The sequence below is a fragment of the Alexandromys fortis genome, unplaced genomic scaffold (assembly GCF_014885135.2).
Source record: "Alexandromys fortis isolate MF-2015 unplaced genomic scaffold, M_Fortis_MF-2015_v1.1 scaffold_4, whole genome shotgun sequence".
NCBI lineage: Eukaryota > Metazoa > Chordata > Mammalia > Rodentia > Cricetidae > Alexandromys > Alexandromys fortis.
In genome coordinates this window covers 31,237,602-31,264,764 of record NW_026067944.1, presented here as the reverse complement: position 1 = coordinate 31,264,764, position 27,163 = coordinate 31,237,602, and the positions used below count along the sequence as shown (strand labels likewise).

General features: G+C 38.2%; 2 protein-coding genes across 2 annotated transcripts in view; one reads left to right on the top strand and one right to left on the bottom strand.

The window, feature by feature from the left end:
• The window catches only part of Slc9c1 (solute carrier family 9 member C1), an 86,633-nt gene extending 81,849 nt beyond the window's left edge, over window positions 1-4,784 (bottom strand). The window contains exons 1-4 of the mRNA XM_050149091.1: window positions 4,637-4,784; window positions 3,224-3,324; window positions 1,416-1,544; window positions 385-550 (exon numbers count right to left, since the gene is read on the bottom strand). Of these exons, the coding sequence (XP_050005048.1) occupies window positions 385-550; window positions 1,416-1,544; window positions 3,224-3,324; window positions 4,637-4,784 (544 nt within the window). The remainder of the gene's footprint in view (window positions 1-384; window positions 551-1,415; window positions 1,545-3,223; window positions 3,325-4,636) is intronic.
• A 9,539-nt stretch (window positions 4,785-14,323) lies between these two features.
• Window positions 14,324-25,648, top strand: LOC126505860 (nectin-1-like). The gene is made up of 7 exons (XM_050149090.1): window positions 14,324-14,345; window positions 16,890-17,228; window positions 17,878-18,177; window positions 22,722-22,787; window positions 23,512-23,614; window positions 25,082-25,182; window positions 25,515-25,648. Exons 1-7 carry the CDS (start codon window positions 14,324-14,326, stop codon window positions 25,646-25,648), a joined length of 1,065 nt encoding a protein of 354 aa, XP_050005047.1.
• Window positions 25,649-27,163: the final 1,515 nt, after the last annotated feature.

Here is a 27,163-nt window from a genome sequence, read left to right as displayed (position 1 = left end):
TCCTAATGACTGTCTTATGTCATCATCCTAATGACTGTCTTACATCATTCTCCTAATGACTGTCTTAAAGAGCATGGGATATCAAGCAAAAGGTAATGTGATGGCCCAAACCCTTCTGTCAGTGCAAGGTAACTGCTCATATTACCCTAGTCCATGATGGGAGACTGCTTGTTTTAGATGCAGCATGAGCTAGTCATTGGCCTTTCCTGCTGTCCTCAGCAATACCTGCAGAATATTTTGTTAGTCCTCCATGTCCTGCAGTCCCTCACACCACCACACATGGTGAAAATTCATCTCTAACAAAGAATCTTAACATAAAAACGAGTAAGACACAAAATATGCCCTCAGTGTAGGAAAGGAAAAAATAGAGAAAGGGATACCTACCAAGGTCTCTGATGGAGGCTGAGGTCAGCATAGGATCAGAACTTATAAGAACAGCTGAAAATAATAGCCAGGGGATAGTCTTCAAATCCAATTTATTCACAGATTGCAGATACCAAAGTATTAAGGTATAATTCATCACAAATCCAGGAATTGTAATTACGAGTATCTGCAACGACATTTGGTGGTAGAAAATCAGATTGCTTTTGCATTCTGTTTTGAAAAGCATAAGACCAGACAGAACTGGCTTAGTGTGGCCCTAGGGTGTACTTTGCTGGAGCAACCCCTTCAACCCCGACCTCAACAGCTATACAAAAGCAGCTGAGCAGAGATCCTCTGGGTCAACCCAAACCATTTTGACAATGTGTTCTCTGCTGCTACTGCTCCCCTATCCTCCATGCTTCCTGGTCATTTCTTTGATCTCCGAATGCCCGGCTTTGAGTTTAGTTGCATTGCTTCTGTTGGTGTTTACGCAGGCAGGACTATTTACAAAACTATTCTAATAGTATGGAAGATGTGTGTGCATAGCTTGTAGTCAGGTGTGTTTTCTTTCAGAGTCTTCCCTTAATACAGCCCTCGCCTCCTGGTCCTAAGAAGGCACTGAGATTTTGGTTACAACTGCTTCTGTAAGTTTCCCTATGCCCCATTTCCTGTTCTTGAAGTTGTAATGCTAGGCGGTAAGGATTTAAAACTACACATTTGTCATCAAATTCTCTTCCCTGAGACAATACACTTCACAGTCGCACACTTACATATCCCCAAAGTTAAAATGATGATTGGTATGAAATTCTGTCAGTAAAATAGTCAGAATTGTTTCTTGTTCTCCACTATTTTTTCCTGAGCTACCAATAAGCTATAATATTACCAATACACACACACACACATATTATAGATACAAAGCTGATTTTACCACTTTGATATCTTATACCTTCCCTCTATTCTTTATTTTCTATTTTGGAACAAAACATTTTTATAATTTGAAAATAATTAGCATGGTTCATGAATGGATAGTAATATAAAAGCAGAATGATTACCTGCCATAGTAACTTCTGGAGCATATATATATCCATGTCAAATGCGACATTAAAGATAATTACTGGCGTAAATATACCAAAAAACATTTCTGGATCCACCCACTGTATGGCATCTGCATATATCTGTATCTAGTAATACAAAATTGGTTATTCACACATATCCATTCTTTGTTAGCATACAACACATGCCAGAGGTCCTTCTCTCACAACAGAGATGTTATGAATGCCAAAGTCTTACTCTGTTGAGTGTTCAGAACTTTCCATCTGAGTGGCAGAAGGAAACCTCTAACAGAGGAAAGCTTATTCATATCCCTAAGTTCTTAACAAAGAGCAGTTAGAGGAACCATATTGACACAGGTAGTAAGGAAGACATAGTGGATTTTCAGGTACAAAAGAGAGAGAAAGTATTTCAAGTAATTGATATTTCATGCATAAGAATCAAAAAATGAGTAAGTCACCTTATGAAGACCCAGAAGCTACAAATAGCCATATTTAGTCGACATCTATTGAGTAAGGAAAAGAATAGCCACAACAGAGAGGAGAAAGTTCATGCGAGTAGTGAAATAAACTCACGGTGTCTCCCCTGATGCTAGTTGGCATCAGCAGGTTGGATCAGGAGCATTCATTCTGTTCTTGTTTCTTTTGTGGTGCAGCCTACCACATGCACAGATTTTACCTGGCCTGTGTGGCTTTCACCTATCAGAGTTTTGAGAACAGGCACAGGGTAAATACTCCCATTACTGCTGTTGCTGTGAAAATCTTTTATCTCTGGCCCAGTTCTGTGCTTTTTCTTAGAAGTTGAAACTATGGCAAGCCTACTAATTAGCTTTCATAATACTAATGTAGACAGGCACAGTTCATGACACAAGATAGCTTCCCTTGGAGGGCTCTTTGGAAGTACTTAAGATTGTATTTATGTCAAAATTGTGATTAGGTTGTGAACAATAATTTGGTTTTTGTTCTTACCTGGATAGATAGTCTCTTTTAACATTGCAGCCTATATCTGAGAAAGTCAATTATTTTCAACCCAGATCCCATACCCACTGCAGTGACTGACAAAAGTAAGCATTGGCTAAATATGCTCTCGGGTTAAATTTAATACATGCCGGGTGAGACCCAGCTGTGCCTTTTCCTTTGTGTTGAGAAGGCTTGCTTTTGAGCCACCATGACAGAGTTCAGTAGCAGGACCAGAGATCATATGGCCTGCCCAATGTAAACCATTTTACATTATGGCCTCTTACAGAAAAAAAAAACTTTACCACAAATTCCTGGATCAAGGTAGTATTTAATGTGTCAGGAATACAGTCTACATTCCTTCTAGTAAGTATTCTCTCCTGTCTACATAATCCCAACAGTTCCTAATGTTGTCACTTATTGTCTAAATCTAGTTTGTCTTTGTCATTTCTGTTTCAAGGAGAAGGTTACAATAAGCACCCTTAGAGACTAGCATACCTTATAGAAAATCTATAAATCATTTTTTAAACTAAAGCAACATTATTGGATCACGATCGGAATCTATTTTACTACCAAAATTGTATTCTAGCAACTCCAAATTTCCCTAAATGCCTATCTTACTGGCTAAATTCTTGTTTAAGATTTGAATTTTGCTCTTTCTTCTGTAACTGTGCACACACCACTTCTAAATACCTCCATGAGTTCAGACTACGGACTCTGTTCTTTCAGCACAGCTATTTTTCTACACTACAAACACTCTTTGCTTGCTTGGGGGGGGGAGAGATGATTCTTTAGCCTTCTTTACATTTATGCAATTCTAAGATATAATGGTGATATTCATTTATTATACATACCTGGGTAGATGCAAAACTTAGAATTTCAAAACAGCATCCAATTAAAAACAGTATCACAGGAAGAGGAATTGGAAAGTCTTTCAGGTGCATGTTCAAAAATGCTGCAAAAGTATACTTGTTACTTATAGGCAATGTGATATCAAATTTGTGGACTATTATGTGTTACATGACTTAATACCAAGGAAGTAGAATGGTATTTACTGCTAATTTATTATCGCACGTGATCGAGATCCTCTCTCATGCTTAAAGGTATAATATCCATATTGTCATTAATTTATCAAATTTCTGCTTTACAACTCTTATGATGGACTGCATTTCTTTAGAGGTTTAGTTAAATATTCCTAGACGCCACAAATTCTTGTGTTAGTACTGATAAATTTGTAATTTTTTTATAACCACTATGAACCATATTGGTGTAGCATGCAATTCTGCAATAAAAGGTAATTAACTCTAACGAAACCACTGTCTGGCTTAGGAACAAAAAGAACCTAGCTAAAATTTACCCAATAGTAAAAATTCTATTTACTTATTACTAGCAATGTAAAATGAAACTACTTAGCCTACTTACATAAAAATCTTGATTAGTCATTACTAGTCACAGAGTATACACTGGAAAGCCCAAAGTAAATAGATTTCCTAGGTTTGTTTGCCATTTCTGTGAAAAGGCAGCATCTGAAAGTCTGATAGGTAGAATCAAAACATTTTCTTCTATTTACTGTTTATTTAGTATAATCTCCAAAGAGGTTAATGGAAGTGAAGAAAAACACTGTTTCCAGTTTCTATGGTCGTCATCGTTGTGGTCTTCTTCTTCTTCTTCTTCTTCTTCTTCTTCTTCTTCTTCTTCTTCTTCTTCTTCTTCTTCTTCTTCTTCTTCTCCTTCTCCTTCTCCTTCTCCTTCTCCTTCTCCTTCTCCTTCTCCTTCTTCTCCTCCTCCTTCTCCTTTTTCTCCTCCTCCTCCTCCTCCTCCTCCTCCTCCTCCTCCTCCTCTTCCTTCTCCTCCTCATTCTCCTCTCCCTTCTCCTTCCTTTCTTCCTCCTCCTCCTTCTTCATAAAAGCTAGATATGGGATTTTATATTTACAAAAAATTTCTCAATCCTTCTATTTTCACCTTTGATCCTCCTATCTACATCCTTCAACCATATTAGTTACTGTAAGCTAAGTTATGACCTAGCAGTAATTGTGCTGTGAGTACCTGAGACCTGAAAGAGGTGAGATATACTGATGACGGATATGAAGCATCTCTTCCCAAAGGCAGAGGATTGCTTCCTTCAATTGAAAATATTATAGGAAATGTATGAATGTAGGTATAAAAATTCTAATTTCCTATTACAATTCCTTTCTTTAATTCTATATGATAGCATTTACAAGATGTATCCATAGACTAGACTAAGGAGAGGGCCTTTTTAAGCTTACCTCCAATAGTACAGATCAAAGACAGTATCAGGATGATTTCAGGGAGGTCCTGAGGAGTGCTCAGAAACACACTTTTGAGAAGATCCAGCCATGCACTACTTAGTTTGACACTTCTGGTCGTAGTTAAATTCTCTGCAGTTTCTTCCATCCTCTTGTTTAATTATAGTCTGTCTGCCTCCAATCCTATGTCTCTCTGCAAAACTCAGAGGGGCCAAAGGAAAGACACGTTTTCTTCTTGCTGTCCTCCTAATGCATCACTAAAAGAGAAGAAAGTCACATATTTCTCCCTTAGTTATCTCAAGTCCTCACTCGTGGTCTGTGAACATTAAGGAAGCCTCTCTTTTCTGGGATGCTTCCAACTGAAATGAAACATAAAAGCCAGATCCCCAGGTGATGGGGGCTTGCCAGCGATGCCATGGATTTTTTCACAGCCCTGAGTGCTACCCGGCCACTGCCCACCTTGCTCCTGTGCACCTTGCTGGGACGTTTCTTCACCTAACCCTTCTCCCACCACAGAGACCTCAGCTAGTGCAAGTTACTCATATCTAGAAAGACAACACAGAGATTCATCCTTGGTTTACCCAACTGTCTGCAGTGCTGAAGGAGCATATTCATTTGTATCATGATTTCAACAAGACAGCAATAACAGACCATGCTGATAGAAACCAGAGCTTTCTTTTATCACAAGAGGAGCACCCACAGGTCAAGAGTCCAGTAAGACTTCAAAACAATGAACAATAGCCGCATCCAGATAACTTATCTCTTCTCAAGGTAAGACGATTTTACATCAAAGGTCTTTAACATCCTTCAAGAAATCATAATATGTGGGATGTGACAAGGACTCTTTGTGCCCACGCTACCTCAGATGCACACACACACACACACACACACACACACACACACACACACACACAGAGAGTATATTTTTCTGCTTATAAATGGTATTTTGAAATAATTTAATGTATGTTTTTTTGTCAACATTGAAATACATGTGTAAGCAAACAGTAAATCAAATCACCCACACGAATTTCATCCAGGCTTTTGTGTGCTCTCTTTATACTGATGAGCTCATTCTCTTGTAAGGATGCTGCTAGATGCTTTCTCTCTGTTACTCTATCGTCAGCATCAACTAGACCTGTGGGCAATGTTCAGTGAGTGGATCACACGAGCACAAACTCCGTGATCAGGCTCCCTGGACACAGAGGGCTGGCAAGCTTCCCTTTGCAGAGTCAAAGCCTGCTTTCTCCAATCCATTCATTTGTCTTCAGATCGCTTTAATTCCTGAGTCAGTGTAACTCCTCTCTCTGCATTGATTGCTTTCTGAAATCCCCTTGTGAGTTATAGTGGTACAGAGTAGTCTACTCAGAGGTCACCTAGATGTCCCAGGTGACTTAATATGTAGCTTTTTAACAACCACTACAACTGTCCCAGCCCATGGGCAATGACTATTCAGTTTTCAGTCTTCTAGACAAGTTTCTACTTTGATGAGGTTTTGCGGCAAAACGTCTACAATCAGAAATAACATCTGTAGTCAAATAATTTTGTTATCTGTAGAGGTTAGGGTGACTACTCACCCTGTGGAGCCATGGGACACCTAGATAAAATGATACTGCAGAGAAGTCCCTATAAGATCTGGGCTTTGGATCACTTTGGAAAGGGTTTATGACTGTGGTCTTTAACCTTTCTAATGCTATGAACCCCTAATAGAGTTCCTCATGCTATAGTGACAGCAAACATAAAATTATTATTATTTTTTTAAATATTTATTTGTTATTTATTATGTATACAGTATTCTTTCTGTGTGTATGCTTGCAGGCCAGAAGAGGGCACCAGACTTCATTACAGATGGTTGTGAGCCACCATGTGGTTGCTGGGAATTGAACTCAGGACCTTTGGAAGAGCAGGCAATGTTCTTAACCACTGAGCCATCTCTCCAGCCCCCCATAAAATTATTTTTGTTCCTACTTCATAACTGTAATATTGCTACTGTTATTAATCATAATGTAAAAATTCAATACTCAGGTGTTTAGGCAATCACATAAAATTGTCATTTGATCCCCAAAGGAATCATGACCTGCAGGTTGATAACTGCTGGTCTATAATATGAGGCTACCCTATAAAGTGGGTGAATCAGGGACAGTTCTGTCATTAGGTCTCTCAATAAATCTTATCTAGAGGGAGAGTGGACCTAAGTAAATGACACCATGTCACATGACTTTCACAAGTATCTTATTTCTGTATAACTAACTTTACTCATGTTTTGTTTGTTTGAGACAGGGTCTCACTATTTAGCACTAGTTGGTCTTGAACTCATAGAAGTCTCAGAAGTATTCCCAGCTTTATGCCATCTACACCTCCAAATAACAGGGATCATGGGAGGAAATTATCTCTACAAGTTAACAATATAAATCCGTTTTCACAAGTGCTCAAAGAAACTGTGAAGTATTTTAAAACTGATAAACTACTTATTAAGTTTTAGTGAAATAAAAGTTGAGATTACCACTCATCATTTAGATGAAAATTATGAGGATTAAATGCCTAATTTATTAGAGATATATTTATATTATTAAACAAAACCTCTCCATGTTTATGTTTATATAAAGATTATTAATATTGACAAATATTCAGTGTTGATATTGACAAATAGATATTCCAATATTCTTTTGATTGGACCATGTAGTTTGACCATATTCAATTCTCATAACCTCTACTTGTTCAGAGACCAAGGGCCAGTGGGAAAGGTCACCCTCTAGAAAGAGAAACAACAGGTGTCTCACCATCCAGAGCCCAGGAGTGTCCTGGAAAATGTGAGGAGGGGAGGCCAGGAACTTCCTCTCCCTCCAGAACTGTCCAAAACCAACTGCAACCTCACTGACAGTTACTTAATCCAAGTCCCGCCCCTACTCTCCACCTACTGGTTGGAGTTTCGTAACTCCTGACGTGATTGGCTGATGAAAACAGCATCCTTTTCCCGTTTATTAAAGGCATTTAAAACTATAAAGCTGTGCTATTTAAAAAAGAAAACAACAACAAGCAACCGTGAAAAGACACTGCCCGAAAATATATTATTTATGTATATTTAACCTGTTGCAGTGAGTTTCTGGCTAGGAACCCAAAGAACAGTGTTTTCTCTGCGTTCAAGTAGGTAGAAGACTCCCGGATAGGGTGAGGTTGTAAATATCTTGAATGCAGGATTTCTGGTTGGTGGGTTTGAAGCATGGGTTTAAGGCGTTGGTTCTGGGCATCTTAAAAAAAAAATGTAATCTAGACAGACAGAGAAAGTAGCTTCTCAGTCACTCTGTGGCAAGTGTGAAGATGTTTTCAGAAATGGTAATATATAAATGGTATTTTTTCTAATTTATATAAATAGTAATTTAATTGAAATTATTTAGCAGTATTATTGTGGAATCAAGTTGTATGTTTTTGTATCTTGTGTTGGTCAGTGTTCTCGAGAAGAATAGTACCTGTATGGTGAACATGTATATTCTAATTTGTGGGAAGTTGAGATTTGAACCAACCATCCACTTTTCTAAGAAAATATTTGGGGAAAAATTTTAAAATACTTTCAAAATCTAGGTCATTTTTTGTCATGTGGGAAACCGCTTTATATTGGGACTCACACAACGACTTAGTGAGGGTGCCAGCAAGAAGGAACAAACAGAAGGAAAAGGTGGGGGACCACTAGCGTAAATGCAGAGGAATAACCTCTTAATTTCACGGTCCTCTTGACTGCAGGGAGAAGTAGCATTCCCGGCCTTATAGAGCCTGCCAGTTCCAAACTGTGGGGCCACTGACAGTGGCGCCAGGATTTATCCCTACTGCTCATACTGGCTTTTAGTTATCCACTGTCTTTGGAGGGATACCTTGCTCAGCCTAGATATAATAGGGAGGGACTTGGGCCTTCCTCATAGCAATGTGCCTTACCCTCTCTGAGGAGTGGATGGGTATTGGAGTGTGAGGGAAGGTGGAGATAATGGGAGGAGGAGAGGGAGTGGGAACTGGTATTGGTATGGAAAATCAAAAAAGGTAGTTTTTGTTTTCTTTTAAATAAAATAAAAATAGAAAAACAAACTAACAAAAAGCAAATGACAAGTGTGAATATTAATTCAATAATCAAGAAACTCCAACAGAAAAATTCACCAGATGTACTCCTTAGTGAATTCTACCAAACACAAAAATTTACTAGCTGTCATTAGTGTTTTTGACCTTAGTCATTCTGACAGGTGTAAGGTGGTTTCTCAAAGTCGTTTTGATTTGCATTTCCCTGATGCCTAAGGATGTTGAACATATCCTTAAATGTCTTTTGGCCATTTGAAATTCTTCTATTGAGAATTCTCTATTTAGATTTGTACCCCACTTTTAACTGGATTATTTGGTATTTTGATGTCTAATTTCTTAAGTTCTTCATATATTTTGGAGATCAGTCCCCTGTCTAATGAAGAGTTGGTGAAGATCTTTTCCCATTTAGTAGGCTGCCTTTTTGACTTATTGACTATGTCCTTTGTTTTACAGATGCTTCTCAGTTTCAGGAGGTTCCATTTGTTTATTATTGCACTCAGTGTCTGTGCTACTGCAGTTATACTTAGAGGAAGTGTAAGTCTCCTGTGCCCATGTACTGAAGTCTTCTTCCCACTTTCTCTTCCATCAGATTTAGTGTGGTCAGATTTATATCAAGGGTTTTATTCCATTTGGACTTTGGTCTCCTTTTGTTGTCTTATTGCTCTAGCTATAATTTCAAGAACTATGTTGAATAGGTATGGGGAGAGTGAGCAGCCTTGTCTTGTTCTTGATTTTAGTGGAATTGCTTTGAGTTTCTCTCCATTTAATTTGATGTTAGCTGTCAACTTTCTATATGTTGCTTTTATTATGTTTAAATATGTACTTTGTATTATGAAGGGGTGCTGAATTTTGTCAGCATCTAATGAGATGATTATATGTTTCTTATCTTTCAGTTTATTTATATGGTGGATTGTATTGACAGATTCTTGTATGTTTAACCATCCTTGCATCTCTGAGATGAAGCTGACTTGATTTTGGTGGCTGATTTTTTTTATGTGTTCTTGGATTCGGTTTGCCAGTATTTTATTGAGTATTTTTTGCATCAATGTTAATGAGAAAGATTGGTCTGTAATTCTCTTTCTTGATTCAGTCTTTGTGTGTTTTCAGTATCAGGTAGCCTCATTTAGTGATGTTCTTTCTGTTTCTATTATGCAGAACAATTTTAGGAGTAAGGTATTAGCTCTTCTTTGAAGTTCTGTTAGAATTCTACATTAAAACCATCTGGGCCTGGGTTTATGTTTTTTTTTTTTTTGGAGGCTTTTGATGAGAGCTTTTATTTCCTTACAGGTTATAGTTCTATTTAAATAGTTCACTTAGTCTTGATTTAATTTTGGTATGTGGTATTTATCCAGAAAACTGTCCATTTCTTTGACATTTTCCAATTTTGTGGAGTACAGTTTTTTTTTTGTAGTATGACCTAATGATTCTCTGGATTTCCTCGGTGTCTGGAGGTATGCCCCCCTTTTTATTTCAGATTTTGTTAATTTTGGTGTTTTCTCTTTGTCTTTTAATTAGTTTGGATAAGGGTTTGTCTGTTTTGTTGATTTTCTCACAGAACCAGCTCTTTGTTTCACTGATTTTCTGTATCGTTTTATTTGTTTCTATTTTATTGTTTTTTTTTTAGCCCTTAATTTGATTATTCCTTATCATTTACTTCTCCTGGGTGAGTCTTCTTTGTTGTTGTTGTTGTTCTAGAGCTTTCAGATGTGCTGCTAAGTTCTTAGTGTGAGATTTCTCCACTTTCTTTATGCTATTTCATTTTGTGCTATGAACTTTCTTGTTAGCAATGCTTCCACGGTGTCCCATAGGTTTTGTATGTTCTGCATTCATTTTCACTGATTTCTTGAAAGTCTTTAGTTTCTTTCTTTCTTGACCCAGGTGTGATTAAATTGGGCACTATTCAATTTCCATGAGTTTGTAGGCTTTCTGCAATTAGTGTTTTGTTGAATTCTAAATTTAAATCATAGTGATTCAATAAGATACAGGGGGTTATTCCAATTTTTTTTGTATCTGTTGAGGTTTGCTTTCTTACTGAGTGTGAGTTAATAGTTATGTACAGCTATTATACTGTCATAGACTCTTGATCAATTGACCCCTTTGTCAGCATATTATGACCTTCTTTGTCTCTTGTGCTCCTGTGAGTTTGTCAGCTAAAGTCTGTTTCATCACCTTCAAGTTTAGTCTGTTACCTTGGTTACAGTTTGCATCACACCCCCTGCCCAATTACTTCACTTTTAATCTATTTGTGTTCTTAAAGCTGAAACAAGTCTCTTTGAGGATGTATAGTTAATAGTTAACCCACTCTTAACATTACTTCACTTGCCTTTAATTCTTTGTTGCTCTTTTACAGTTTCTTACGGTATATTATCTTCATATTCTTCTCCCCTATTATTTCCTCTTATTTCTCCATACATTCCCATTGGCCCCTTTCTGCTTCCCAGCTGGTCCTGTTCCAACTTTTACATCCATCTTTAGCTCTTGAGATATGGTTTCCTTTAGAACATCTTGGTGGAATTTGAATAACTGTATAAAATTTTAAATCTCTCTATCACATCATTGCTTACAAAAAAAGTCTAGGGCTGAGTTTTCATTTCAATAGAATTTGCTACCCATTAACACAGCAACAGTAATATTGATTGACTCAGAAGGCACGTGGCATCCAAGGCATCCTTATTCACACTCAGTGCTCTCTACTTCCAAAACCAGAGTTAATAATAATAGTAAAAATCACTTCATTTTTTTCTTTGGAAATTGACTTTTCTCTGCATGAAAGATGAAAATGTCTCCTAGGTGGGCGGTGATATTAAAGGTAAGGCATGTAGACGTAGTCAAAATTTATCTTGGCGATGAGAAGAAAGAAAGGTCTCTGTCATTTCAACCTTAGGAAAGACAAGTATTTATGTATTTTTGTGGGTAAGGTATACCTGACACATGACCTTAGTGACTTTTATTTTTACATAGTTTAAGGGGGACGTTAAAATAAGGAGATAATTCTTCATAAGGATTTATAAATGACTATGAAAAAGAAGGCTTATTACCCGGAATTTGTCTGTTATTTAGCATGAAGGAGAATAGCGTGAATATACATGTCTATGACATGCAGGCTGACTACTGATACCAATGCCGAGATGCCAAGACCACTCTCCAGAGTATAGCATCATTTTCTGGTTCAAGGTTTGAGTTCTATAACCACGAGATTTTATCTGGGTGTCTTAGTTAGGCTTTCTATACTGTAAAGAGACACCATAATCATGGTAACTCTTATAAAGGAAAATAATTGGGGTTGGCTTAAGGGTTAGAGGGCTAGTCTTTTATCGTCATGGCAGGAAGCATGGCAGTGTGCAGGCAGACAAGGTGCTGGAGGAGCTGAGAGTTCCACATATGGATCTGAAGGCAGCATGAAGAGACAGAGACACTTGTCTGGGCTTGAACATTTAAAACTCCAAAGCCCAACCTCAGTGACACACTTCCCCCCTGCAAAGCCACACATACTCCATCAAGTCTCATTGCCTAAGGCCTATCAAGTAGTGTCACTACCTAATGAAAAACATTCAAACCTATAAGCCGATTGCGGCTGTCTTTTTGAAGCCAAGCACACTGGGTGAAATTTTATCTGTATCTTTCTGTATCTATTTTTGGGGAATATTATATTAAGGTGTGTTGCTTTTGTTTAGGCTGCATTTGTTTAAACTCATTGAAGCTGTGACTCTTTGCCTGGCTAAAATACGTGATGGTCCTAAAGAAGAACTAAATGGCCAATAGCAAGGCAGGAGCAAAGATAGGTGGCCCTGGCAGACAGTATAAACAGAGAGAATAAATAGCAGGAGAAGTGAGAAGGAGAAGCAAGAGAACAAAGAGAAGAAGATGTCAGGGGACTGTCACCCTGTCACCCAGTCAGCCATGGAGTAAGAAGGAAAGTAAGACATAAAGTAAGAAAAGGAAAAGTTCAGGGGCAAAAGGTAGTTGGGATAATGAAAGTTAAGAAAAGCTGACTAGCAACAAGCTGAGCAAAGGCCAGTCATGAGAATAACCTTTTAGGGATAAGCCTGCCCATTGGGGGCAGGCTCGCCTTGGGGAATGTTTACTGATAAATTGGGTGCACAAAAGCTGTGCTTCCCTTCCTTCTTCTTGTACTTTGCTGGAACCTTGGTTTCCTGAGTCTTGTTTTCATTAAAGTTGTGCAAATACCTACACTATTGTCTACATTAATCTAAGCCGCCGTTTCATAACCTTGTGTGTGTTTATTGGGTGCTGGGTGGTAGGCCCCTCAAATAGACAAAAAATAAAACATCAATCAAAAATATGTAACTGTATCTGTATTTATGTAGCACTCTCTCTCCTCTCTCTCTCTATATATATGTATATATATATACATATATACATATATATATATATATATATACTAGTTTAGCCAGTGATATAGAATTCAGAAAGGTGTTGAGAGAAAGAGGAGAGTAGGGGTGTGTATCTCCACACCTCAGAGTGGAATGATTGCAAAATATCTTGATAAGGCATAACCTTTTTTGGCAGGAAAAAGCGGAAGAAAATTACAGTTTCCTTTTTACAAATGTTCTGCTAGGATACAAGATATTCTGACTCTTAGTGAATATTTTCACCAGGAGAGTCAATGGGGTTTTCACTCCATTGCCTTCTCCACCTCTTAATGCTTCCTGTCTGCACACAAGAATCAGGTAAGTCTTGATTTCCTTTTGTAGATGTTAGGTGGAATTTAATGGCAAAACCACCAGGTTATAGGCCATTTATTTTATCCTAGTAAAAGTTAAAGAGGGATCTATGCTTGGTTCTATTAATCATGCACACATATAAACACAGAGCTGGCAAATCATTTAATGTGAGAATAGTTGAAACAATGACTACAGAAAATTGGAGAAAGGGGAGAATGATGGCAAGCATGCAGCTTCTGAGGTATGTGCACCATGCTCAAACAAGATAGTCCCTATGCCTGATTTATGCACATATAAAGGTGGCAGACCAGCTAGCTGCAGAGGATCTCCTCACAAAGTCTGTTTGTTGCTGTTTTTGTAATTTTGCCCATGTTCACAGTCAAACAACATACATACCATTTAATTTTGAGGTTGAGCTGTTTTAAATCTTTTCTTGGTAATTAAGAGCTTTTATTATGTGGGCAAGCCTATATAAAATTTGCTTTATGGATTTGTCTATCATTACAAACTGACCTAATTTAATCATTCAACAAATATTGTCTTGCTATTCTCTGATCATTATAAATGAGTAAGTTAACAGCATCTAATCCATCAGTTTTCTTCACAAGGTAATAGCTAGTGTCCTTAAGAATTCAGATGAAGGGTCTAGAGAGGTGGCTCGGTAGTTAGTAGCTCACAGTACTCTATTGGAGGTCCCAGGTTCTCTTCCAAGCACCTACTTTAGGAGGTTCACAACTGCTTGTACATCTAGTTCCAGGGGATCCAAAGACTTCCTCTGTCCTCTGTAAACACTCAAGGGCACATACCCTGTGCCACAAGCATAATTAAAGAACTAGAATAAATCTTTAAAAAATAGTTGAGGAAACCAAAAACATGTTAAATTCACCACGTTCATGTCGAAAAATATTTGAAAAGAAAAGTTTCTCATAACTTGATCGTGGAAATGGAACGAATGAGAGGAAAACGTATGACATCATATGAGTTCTGTGGATCGAGCTGTGGTGGTGTTTTTAGCCTTCATATTTAGATAAAGCACACATTTGGGAAAGTAGATAGTACTCCATAGCAGTGTTCAGACTCTTAACTCTTATGCTCCACATCTTCACATTATGGGTTTATTTTATCTGTTGTTGGCTTAAAAAATATACAAGACCACTTAGCATCAATTCAGTTGTTTCTGGTTTCTTTATATATTGGTAGAATTTCTTAACATTTTTAGAGGAAATGTATTTATTGAATCTCATTGTTGAATGAATTCCTTTGTGTAGTACTATAACTTAAAAAAAGAATATTTATTTCTTTTATGTATATGAGTGCTCATGCCAGAAGAAGGCATCAGACCCCACTATAAATGGTATTGAGACATGAGAACCATGTGGCTGTTGGTGAATAGAACTCAGGACCTTTGGAAAAGCAGCCAGTGTTCTTAACCATTGAACCTTCTCTCTATCTAAACTTTTGTTTTGTTTTGTTTTTGTTTTTCAAGACAGGGTTTCTCTGTGTAGCCCCTGCTGTTCTGGAACTCACTCTGTAGACCAGAGTGGCCTCAAACTCAGAGAGATCCACCTGCCTCTGCCTCCCAAGTGCTGGGGTTAAGTGTGTGTATCACTACACCCAGCCCAACTTTGGCTTTTTTAACATACTATTTTTGTTAATTGTAATTTTTTTAAATTTATTTATTTATTAAAGATTTCTGCCTCTTCCCCACCACTGCCTATTCTTTCCCTCCCCCTCCCCCAATCGAGTCCCCCTCCCTCGTCAGCCCAAAGAGCAATCAGGGTTCCCTGCCCTGTGGGAAGTCCAAGGACCACCCACCTCCATCCAGGTCTAGTAAGGTGAGCATCCAAACTGTCTAGGCTCCCACAAAGCCAGTACGTGCAGTAGAATCAAAAACCCATTGTCATTGTTCTTGAGTTCTCAGTAGTCCTCATTGTCAGCTATGTTCAGCGAGTCTGGTTTTATCCCATGCTTTTTCAGACCAGGGCCAGCTGGCCTTGGTGAGTTTCCGATAGAACATCCCCATTGTCTCATTGTATGGGTGCACCCCTCGCGGTCCTGAGTTCCTTGCTAGTGCTCTCTCTCCTTCTGCTCCTGATTTGGACCTTGAGATTTCAGTCCGGTGCTCCAACGTGGGTCTCTGTCTCTGTCTCCTTTCCTCGCCTGATGAAGGTTAATATTCAGGAGGATGCTTACATGTTTTTCTTTGGGTTCACCTTCTTATTTGCTTTTGTTGTGATAATTGTTACGTGGTAACACTTCCAAAGTTTTACTGGGTTTAAATATGAAAAAAAAAAAAAAACTTTTCATCAGACTCCAGAAGTTTTGGTCCAGCACTAGTTTGCTAAAGTCAAGCTGAATCCAGGTTTCAGTCTTACCTCACCCAAATCATTGCCCTGCCCACTGTGACCCTTGCCACTCTTCCTCTTATGCTGCTCAGATCCACCCTCTTCTCCCCACTGCAACTTCATGGCCTTTAAAAAAGTTAGCTGACTAAGTCTAATTTCTTCTGGTCTTATATCCATGAGTATGGGTCTATCCTATGTTGTATGGCATGAAATATATTCCTCATTTGCAATTAGGTTTTGATCATAAAAATCTTGTTCGCGTTTTTGGAGAATACATGTATTAGCTTCTATTAGGTGTATATTAGGGGTAGACTTGCTGCTTGTAGGGTATGCTTATAGTCAGTGATAAGATAACCCCAAGGGTTGCCACTGAGTACCCAACAGAATTTACACTTCCTTCGGCAGTGTGGGTGAGGTGTATTGTTTCTGCAAATTCTCAATAAAACTTGACATTGCTTGTCTTTCATTTTAGACAACTGGCACATATGTAGTCCTCAGAGTAGCCTGCATTTCCTTGATGACAAAATTGAGCAATTTAAGTACATGAACTATCCATCAAGGTGTTGAATAATTCATAACCTAGGGTACATATGTACATATATGTATAATTATGATACAAGTTTAGCACATATATATGTAAGCAAAGTCATATATATAACTTTGCTTAGCATATAATACATATATGTATTAAGAAAAGTGTTTTATATATAAATACATCTTATATGTATTTATGTATATATATTTATTTTCTTAATTTTTACCCTTAATAGTTATTTATTAGGTAATATGTGCTAGAATTAATTTTAGAAATTAGATATTCAATGTTGAGGAACAACTGTAGTTCTCTCTCTCTCTCTCTCTCTCTCTCTCTCTCTCTCTCAGTTCTGAGGATCAAATATAAGGCCTTGCCTATGCCAGGCAAGCATTCTCCTACTGAAACTGTACATAGGTTATGGCTCCACACTTTTTCCTTTTCATTGAGACACAGTTTCTCTTTGTATCATAGGTTGCTCTTGAATGCACGATCTCTTCCTCAGTCTGGAGTGTGTCATTTTCTGTTGTGCAGAAGAGGCAGATAGAATGGTAATCATAAAGCCAAGTGCTCTTAGGAACGCTGGGGTAGAATGGATGTATATTTCCCTTAACACTGGACCTCGTTTTCAGTGTATTCACAGGAAATAAAGCATAAGAATTATGAAACAGCTGTACTGGGAAGAAACGTGACCATCTTCTGCAATTTGACAAGTCTGAAAAATGTTCTGCAAGTCACCTGGCAGAAAATTGAAGGCTCTTTGCCACAAAATATTGGCACTTACAGCCATAAATATGGAGAACATATTATCCCACCATATGTGAACAGGCTGCATTGCAAGATCCTGGAACCCAATGCCTCCTTCATAACCATTCAAAAAGTGACATTTGAAGATGAAGCCTGCTACAAGTGTCTGTTTAATTCCTTTCCACATGGCAGCCATGGAGGACAAACCTGCCTTAACGTCCTAAGTATATAACCCTTTCTCTAGGGTCCTATTATGGGGGCAGACATCATGGAGTTATAGTGTTTAAGGGCATGGTCCAGAGAAAGGAAGTTAGATGGTGAAAAAATTGACATTGATGAGTCCAAGTGACTTAGACAGGAGAAAATCATGGAGGCCAATGAGTCGGTGAGCTGAGGCAGGACCTTCTACCACCCCACACCGGTTCTTCACAGTATACTGCACTGGCTTCAGTGAAGTGGAGAAAACCAGAAGAGCATCAGAGTTTTGTTACTAAGGCAAGGAGAAAGTAGGGTAAAGGAAAGAGACAGCAGATAAGATCAAGGAAAGGGGAAGGCTAAGGGAATTAGGGTTCCCCAGTCCTCAAATAAGCAATTTATCCCAGGACTAGTGAGAACACAGGAGTTCTTTATTGTGCTGCTGTAAGCGTGAAATACTGGGGGTGTGTATAATATAATTTATAATTGCATAGAAGTTAAGACAGCAGTCAGTAAACAGAGCAAAAGGTATTGAAAGTTTTATGGTATGTGACGGGTGCTACCTAAGAGGAATGTTTTCAGCATTTATTTGTCATATAAAAATTGGGGGAGGGAGCCATTCATTAACAGCATACCAAAATTGATTGTATTAACTTCATTTCTCTCTCTTTGCCTCAGTTGTTCCTGAATTAATAACTGAACTCCATCCTGTTCCTGGCTCTGAAGATCTCCTTAACCTTCATTGTTCAGGGGTGGGAAAGCCTGCTCCTGGAATCTCCATTTACCCTTCAGAAGCACTAGTGCTCACGCAGGAAGAGCACTTTACTAAGAACCCAAATAGCACAGTGACCACCACTAAAATATACAACATCTCTTTGAAAGCTGTTAGGTCCTTGGGCCTCCAGCACCTGGTTGTGTCCATGACTCACCCCCTAGGATATGAAGAGAAGATAGTTCCTCTGCCAGTAAAGCAAGAGGGTAAGTAGAAGGGACAGCAAATCGGGGGGGGGGGGAGGAGTTGGAACTGGGGAAACAGCTTAGTCTGTAGAATGCTTGCCATGAGAGCATGAAAACCCAAGTTTGAACCCCAGCACCCGCATAAAAAGCCAGGTACAGGTGTGTCCTTGTGATCCCAGAGCTGGGGAAGTGAGGAAAGGCATCCCTGGGCTCACTGGCCAGTCAGCCTGGATTAATCAGTGATCCTTGGGTCCCAGTGAAAGTCTCTTAGAAGAATGAAATAAAACTAACAAAATCACAAGCTAGACAGCCCCTCTGATTGATCCCGGGATTCCAGTACATACATTCCCACACAGATACATTCAAATGCACAAAGAAGCTCAGACATTTACACACACGTACACATACAAGCATGTACTTACACATGCAGAAGCATGCACACACATAGACACACAAGAGAGGATGAGAGAGTAGACATATTTATCTTTTTAAAAATCCATAATGAAAAATATTCATGTTAATCAGCTGTTTTTGAAGAAGTAATCCAATATAATGCATATATATGATTAAGAACTCAAGCAATGAAGCTGGGCATAGTAGCATGCACCTTTAATCCCAACTCGTAGGAGGTGGAAGCATGAGGATCTTTGTGAGTTCATCGCCAGCCTGGTCTACATAAGGAGTTCTGGGACAACCACGGCTATATAGTGAGAGCCTGTCTCTGAATGAAACGAGCAGTGGGATGCTTTACAGCAAACTCTTCCCTTACTTAATTGCTTGCACTCATCATCTCTGATGACTCTACTCTGAGTGAGCCACAGGGAGTGTCCTTAAAAATACACTGGACCTGATACAGCCTCTAAAGTCTTTGCTGTTTGAGGTGTGGCCATGAATTCAGACTTTCTAAGAACAGGATGTTGCCTTTCCCACCCACCCTGTGACTAGCTGGAAAGAGGCACAGAAATTCATGAAGTTTAATATTACAAATCTGCACGACTTTAACCCCAAAAGCCTAGAAGAAATGCAAAATAAATAGTTGATATCAAGAGTTAATGGGAACAGTCTAGGAACAGGAAATTCAGTAGAATCATAGATGCCCACGGGTCTCTCATGGATGTGCCAACAACATAAGAAGTTGAGAGGAGAAGGACGCGAGAGCAGGGGATGAACAGCGCCAGCCTTATAGACCAAGTTACGGTGACACACACCTTTAATTCCAGTAGCCACAATGACATGCACCTTTAATTCCGGTAACTCCACTAGCTTACCATAGAAACCAGGTTGCAGTGGCGTATGCCTTTAATGGCAGACTAGAGAGGAATATAAGACAAGGGGAGACAGCTCTCAAAACACAGTCTCATTCTGAGTTTCATGGATGCAGGATCGTCACTTCAGACTGAGGTTGAGGTAAGAGTCAGTGGCTGGCTGTTTTGCTTTTCGGATCTTCAGGTTGAACCCCAATTTCTGACTCTGAGTTTTTATTAATTGTGCTTCATTTAATCATGCTTCACTAGGTCCTATGAACTCTCTATGATTTGGGAAATCTTTAATATTTTAAAAGAATTGTTGAAAGTAATTTATTCAGGTTTTCTGAATAGTTAGTTGCAAAGGGAAGCTTGGACCCAGACTAACTAGGTGAACTCTTGAACTCAAGCCATCTCTTATTAGTCACTTTCAAAAACCCCACTTTTATTATTTTACAACATTTTTTTAATCCCACATCAATCCTTTTATTATTTTACAGCTTTCCTTTGCACAGTCTTGTCTACCTGGTCTTTATAACTCCTTTCTTCAGTTACTGAGCTTTGAACCTCCATTCCCAGCAGAACAAAAGTGTCGTTTTCGATCTTCCTCAGAGCCCTAGATAAAGTGGTGCAGTTCCTGGGTTTCCAATGAACTGTTTCTGTCACTTCCTCCTGTAGAGTCTAGAAATGTTGTTCATATTCTATAAAGCTCGGCTCCATTTCCATAATCCTCTCTTGTCCCGGTAAATACTAGGAGCACGCTATGGAAGCAGAGTTACTACTGTAAGTGACTTGTTTTCATATCTCATTCTCATAGAATCTCAAATCATTCTCTCCTAAAAGTTTATGCATTCATCTCCTCTTATTCATTTCATATTTCACAGCCAATAGAATATTTTGTTTCTACCAATATTACCACTGGCTTCAGGCTAGTTTTAATGTGTCTCAACCCTCACAAGCCTTGTTCAATTAGTTTGTTTCTTGTTGGCACTAATTAGCAACACTGCCATCACAGTGAGTGGCATTATCCCAATGGTTAATCCCAGATATAGTGATGGAAGTCAACCACTACGGGCTTTTCGATGGTTCTATCTGTTAACATTCTTGAGGGAATCGTTTTATTGATTATAATTATTAATTATAACTTTTACTATGGGAAATGTAGAAGATAAACCTAGCATAAAAACAGAATAACATTTGAACATATCAGGGGTAGCCTAAAGAAATCTCCAGTCACAAAACTTTTACCAAAGAAAGGGTTATCCTAATATTTCAACAGTCAAGAGTATTAACTCATTTCTCTCTCAGATTCTCAACTCCAAACTGTCTAAACTGGAAGGGAATTTGTACTTTCTTTCTAGTTCCCTCCCAACTGTTTTACTTTGATTAATGGCAAAATACATTGCCTAGCACCTGAGAATTCTTGAACCAGTCAACCAGCCTCCACTATTCTCTGATGTCAAGTAAAGTCTTCCTTCTAGCTTCAACAGGGGATGCAAGATAACAGTGAATCTTTCACATTGTAGGGAAAGGTCTAATTATTTTTGTTCCATGGCTCAGAGAGTTGGTGACCATCTTGCCACAAGCAAACAAATTATTTGAAATAATAAATACCTGTATGAAATAAAGCAGTCCTGAATTGTCACACAGCCTGTAGGTTTTCATTAACTCTATGCTATCTAAAGGTCACCAACTTTTCATTTGAGTTTTGTAGACCAAAGCATGCTACATGGCATACCTTGATTTGATTTCAGATTCATGGATGCAGTACAGGCTTCAGAGAGCTAAGGAAACAGTCATCCATCCTAGTGAAACCTTCCCCTGCCTAAGGCCCTTACAACACACTTGTCAGAGAGTGGAATGTGCTGGAGAAATTCTCTTCTCCCTGCTTCTCCTGGGTAATATCCTAGAATCTGAAAGACACAGGTATGAAGAACCTGGGGTCTTTGTGTCTATTGAATTTCAGATGCCAACCTATGGGGACACAGTTGGGACAAAACTCAGTTTGAAGTATAATCATAGGACATAGAAAGAGGTTTTCTACCAAATCTACAAAAATGGGATCCTAAGTATTCTGCAAGAGAAAAAAGGACTTAGAAGACTACATCAACCACCCAGTTAATACTATTTACACAGTAAGTGTTTGAGAGAGGTGGAACAGTTCTCCACAAATCTTAAAATAAATATCAAAGACTATAGTTTCTTTCTTCTAAGTGTACATTGACAAGGCAAGCAGTTTACTGCAAACCCAGAATAGGAAGTTCTGTGCATTTCTCTTTCCATCCGTGCTGTACATCGGTACAAAGTTTATGAGTTTTTTAGGCTCTCACTTGGTAACACAGGGTACAGTAAACCTCTGGTATCAGTCTTGTTCCTGCTCCTGTATACTGACAGTGTTCATAGAATTCCTGAAATGAGAATGAAGTGAGACCCCGAAATGGGATAATTTGGTAAGAAGATCTATTCTGTGTTTTCCCACTCTTAAGATATAATGACTGACATTTTGTTTTAGGGCTAGTGGGAAGGATCCAATTTTTCCAGAATTTTGTCACATTAACCCACGCACCAAGGAGAATCACTAATCATCAGTAAATTCTGAATGTTTTCTCAACTCGTGGAGAATTTCCTCCTGTTAACTGATTTGTTTTGTGAACCTCTCATTAAAAGTACATTAAAGCATCTGGGGGTGGCTTTCACTTCATTTTAAAATCCATGACTTCTTCTTTTATTCATATTATCTGGCAGATTGTATAAACATCTTCTTCAAGTTCTTTTAAGGAACTTTTCTATCTTTTGAGAGGCAAGTTTTTAATTAAAAATTTCTTTTTCAACTTTAAATGAAAATTATTTATTTTTTTATTAGGTTATATCTCTGGCAATTTCATACACTGATTCCTTTCTTCTTTTCCTCTTCCTTATCTCCCTCTTGCTCCTCTCACCCCAGCCTCACATCCCTTTTCCCCACACCCACTCTCCTAGGCTCATGACTTTTGGTCTTTCCTTGGTCCACTTAGTTTAGTCAGGGCTGTCAATGGCAATATCCACTGGAGACTATGGGGTCACTAAGGGATGGATACACAACGAAAGCAAAATTTTGCACTTTCCCTGAATATAACAGTAGGAAATAGTTCAAGATTGCAGAGTGGAGAATTCTGAGCTTCTCCTCCACCCAGGCTTGGCAGTGGCTGGGCTAGAAGTGTTTTTCTTTCCAAGGACGTTTCCTCATTACCCATTTTAAGGAAGTTATATATTCTCAAGTGTATCTAGAAATAATAGCTTGAAACTTCTCTTTCACTAATTGTCTTTGTCCTTCCCCTTCAGAGCTCATGCTTCTGTCGTGTTACATGTTTGCTAAGTCCGTTTCCTCACCAGATTTTGTCACTGAAGGTCATGTGAATATTCTTGCTCTTTTCGTTTGGCGATTTTTAATTTAATGATATTTTTAAGGAGTCTCAAAAATATTAGAGATAAGTATTTGTGTTCTGTTTATTTTTTGAAACAGAAGTTGGCCACCTCATTTTCCAGATTAATTTTCCCAAGTCATAAAACTGGATTATAAATTAAATACCATAAGCATTTTCTATAAATATATTGGCTGTGTTCATATGGTTAATTTAATTCTTTATTAAAAATGCAACTGTTAATAAGAAGTAATGTATCAATTCAAGGTTCTGCCTTACTTAATTTTATGTTAAATACTGGGGATGTGAATTCCCGATTCTGGTGAGTTTTCATGTGTTGTTTTTCTGCGTTGTTAGAATTGCCTTCAGAGAAGATGTCATATTTCAATGCAAAGTTCTTCATGTTCAATCTCTTTCACCTACCCCAAATGTAGTATGTCACTGAAAAGGAACTGTAAAAACTCAATAAAACCACATCAGTGCCAAAGTGTCTCGCTTAAAGACATGCACTTCCCTAATTATATTCAAGGAAAGAAGGAACTGCTCTATAAGAGTTTACCTTTCTTTCTATGGTAATTAGAAAACATCTTATAGAGTAAATTTTAATGTTAATTATGCAAACCCAGAAAACATTACAAGTAAGTTAAAGGCTCCAAGATGACAGTACAGTGTAACCAAAGAAATACCATGCTCTGGTCTGTGTTTTTCAGGTACCGTGGATCATTTCAGGATAACTGCAATTATATTCATCATTTTATTTCTCATTTCATGTATCATCAGTGCTTTTTTCTATATTTACTTTAAAAAGAAAAGGTAAGCTGTAGGATAACCTGTTGTGACAGAGACACTGGATACAGTGGAGATACTGTTTTTAAAAATTTCCAGGGGTTCTGGAAAAATCCGTCATGCATAGAGTAGTGAAAGAAAACTCATCCACATCCTTGACAATTTCTGAAATTGATTGGTTATACAAGAAGGCCATGGACAAGCATTTATGTTTATGGTGAATTGAGTGTAATATTCTTTTTTATTTTTTTAGAAGGAAAAATTATTCATTATTATTTTATGTGTATGTGAGTTTTGCCAGTGTGTGTCTGTACTCTACAAGTGTGTGTCTGGTGCCTGTGGAGGCCAGGAGAGAGTTCTAAAGCTTGAACTGGTTGCTGGCAGTTGAAACTGGTTGCTGAGAGCTGAAGCCTTTACTGCTGAGTCAACTCTTTAGCCCCATGTTTAAGACTCTTTATTGAGAACAGACTTTCACGGGAGACAGCAGAGGATTCAGGACAGTAGGTGCGAGGGAGTGTCTGAGTGTCAAAACAAGGCTTAGAAGGAAAGCCTGGCATATGTGCCCCTGAGGTAGAGGGTGAAGCTGAGATCTTATCTTATAGGTTAATATAATAAAATGCCCACCCGTAGACAGCTCCCCTGGTGGACAGAGGTATATGATGGGGAGGAGATCAATGGAAATAGGAAAATCCTAGCCCGTGGCAGCAGGAACTATAGTCATAATTGGTAGCGTGTGATTTGTCTCGCAGTTACTATATATTCTTTAAATTAAAAAAAAGTGGTGGGGTTTTTATTCTGCTCCATCTTGATCCAGGGAAATATATAAACCAAGGAAGTGTGAGAATTTGATCTATAATCTAGAAGGCTCTCTCACTGGGATGTGGAAAAGGTGCCTTACAGGACAAGAACGAAGGAGCATTTTGAAGAGACGGCTCCAGTAGTCAGGAGACAGATGGAAACTGTGTAGACCAAAGAGGTAGAAAAGAGGAGGAGGGGTTAAGGTTCTACTCAGGATGGGAAGGCTTCCTGGGGGACAGGAATGGAGAATGCATGAGAGGAAAGAATTATCTTACCCAAAGTAAGTGTTTTAGCAGTAAAGAGAACTTTCACAAATATGTACAGAGGGAGAGCAAGCTTTGGAGGGAGGATTAAGAATTCTGCTCTAATGTTGTCATTTTTAAATGCCTATTTTATACTTGAGGGAGTATGTTAATTAAGTGTCAACAGTATGAATCTAGGATTTGTGGAGCAGACGATAAGTTTAGAATAAAGATGATATGATCTCCATGGAGATAGTAGATCACAAACTATTGCTTCAAACTTTAATGTAAAAACAATAGGCCGGTTCTAGTATTTTGGTGAACTGCTCAAGAGAATTTGTGTAGCTATCTATCAAATTTTACTTAATAGCCTGTTCTTATAATGTGCTGTCATGGGAAGGAGTGTTTGGTCAATATTTACTTGATTTCTGTAACATTGTCACGGTATCTCTAGGTCAGAGAACACGCCTGTCTCATTATCGACACTGCGGCCCGGACCATCATCAACAGAACCTGAGGGCCTAATGGGCCGCCACCATCAGCCAGGCATAAATGGTATTGTGCATTTATGTTTTCTGTCCCTGAATAGCATTTAAGTTTAAGACAAAGCATTCTAAATTAAAGCTTGCACGGGCTAGCAGCAATTGCCATTTTAAAAATAAGGAGAAAACTGTTTTTATAATGTCATTGCAGGCAGCAGTAAATTCAAATGGGGCTTTATTAATATTAATGTCTTGAAATTAAAATTAAAATTAGATTTATTTTAACTGATACATAAAAATTAAAGATATTTATGGAGTACCATGTACATTTTGATAGCAGATTATCTGCTTATTCAGACATTCATCAGTTTTTTTTGTACCTAAAATTTAAATGTTTTCTGCTAGGTTTTAAAGATATACAACACATAATCATTATCTATAATTACTTCTGGACATTTGCACAAAGAAGTCTCACTGACATCGAATTAGAGCTTCGTCCTGTTGATCAACCTCTCCTTATCCCTCCTACCCTCTACTAACCCAGACTCTACTGACCACCACTCTACTCTCAACTCGGACATGAGTTTTGTAGATTCCGTACCTAGATAAGACCATGTGGTACTTTTCTTTACGTTTTTGATTATTCTGCTTGACATGGATGAACCTCTAGTAACACCCACAGTGCTGCACATGATAGAATTTCCTTTGTATGGGCGAATGATATTCACCCAGGGTGGGGGCAGGGTCACGATTCTCACTCCACTCATCAGTTCTAGGCAGGCTGTAGCTTCGCCCTGCATCTGTTGTGAATAGTGCTACAGAGAACATGGAAGTCCAGACATCTCAACATGAAAATTTATTGATTTCGTTTCCAATAATGGAAGAGCTTGATCATGTAACAATTCATTTTTTTTCTTTTTGAGAACCCTTCCTAGTGTGTTACATTTCCTGTACAGCATGAACTGGTTCTATTCTCCACATCCACACATCTCTTGACTTTGGTACTTTTAATAGTAACTATTCTTCTGGGGTAAGAGGCTATCTTCTGGTGGTTTCTACGTGAATTTTTGTGATGATTAGTGGCGTTAAGCATTTTCTTTCTCATATATCTATTAGCTATTTTGTATACTTCCTTGAGGAATGTCTGTTTAGGTTTCTTACCCATAAAATTGAGTAGCTTATTTTTCTTGAGTTCTTAAGCTCTTATAGGTCTTGAAACGCTAAACCCTTCTCAGATGTGGAGTTTGCAAATATTTTCTTCTTCTCTGATGTTGGTCTCTTATATGGAATTGACGACTGTTTTCCTTCTGGGTTATCCAACTTCCCTGGCACAGCATTTTCTAACATCACCAACCGTTCCCAGGGTCTGGGTGTGTGTCCTTATCTCCTTAATTGAAAATCAGTTCTCTGTCGATATGTGAGTTTATCACAGTGTCTGTGTTCTGCTGTGCTGGTCTGTGCGTCTGTGTCTTGTAAATGCCATGCTGTTTTGATTAATTACTGCTCCATGGTACATTTTGAAGTCAGGAGATGCAGTGGCTTCTGACAAAGGATGAGGTTTTTCTGTTCAGACACATTTGGGTTCTCTCGTTAGTTCTGAGTAGGATGTCTTTGAAATTGTACAAACTCTTTGCCTCACTTTCAGGAGTTCAGTTATTTTAATGATTTGAATTCTTTGTATCTTTTCAACATGCATATCTTCTTTGATTTCTTTATTTGATAATTATTATTTTTTTTTTACTATATAGAGCTTTTGGGAGGCTGATAGCCATTTTTAGTGTAATTTCTTCTTCATTATCTTGTGACATGTTTATTCAAGTCCTTCCTTTTTAGGAGAGCTCACATTTTTCTCTATGTATGATTTTTGAAATTTCTACTAATCGAATGCCTTGGTTCTTTTTATTTGTTCACTATCTTGAATTATACCTTATTTTTAAGTGAAACTTTGGTGGCTATTTGTAGCTAGGAAGATTTGTTGCTATTGTAAATTAATTTGTGTTTTGAATCCTTGCTAAATTTTACAGAAGCAAAGTCTTCGACCGATTCTGGTAATT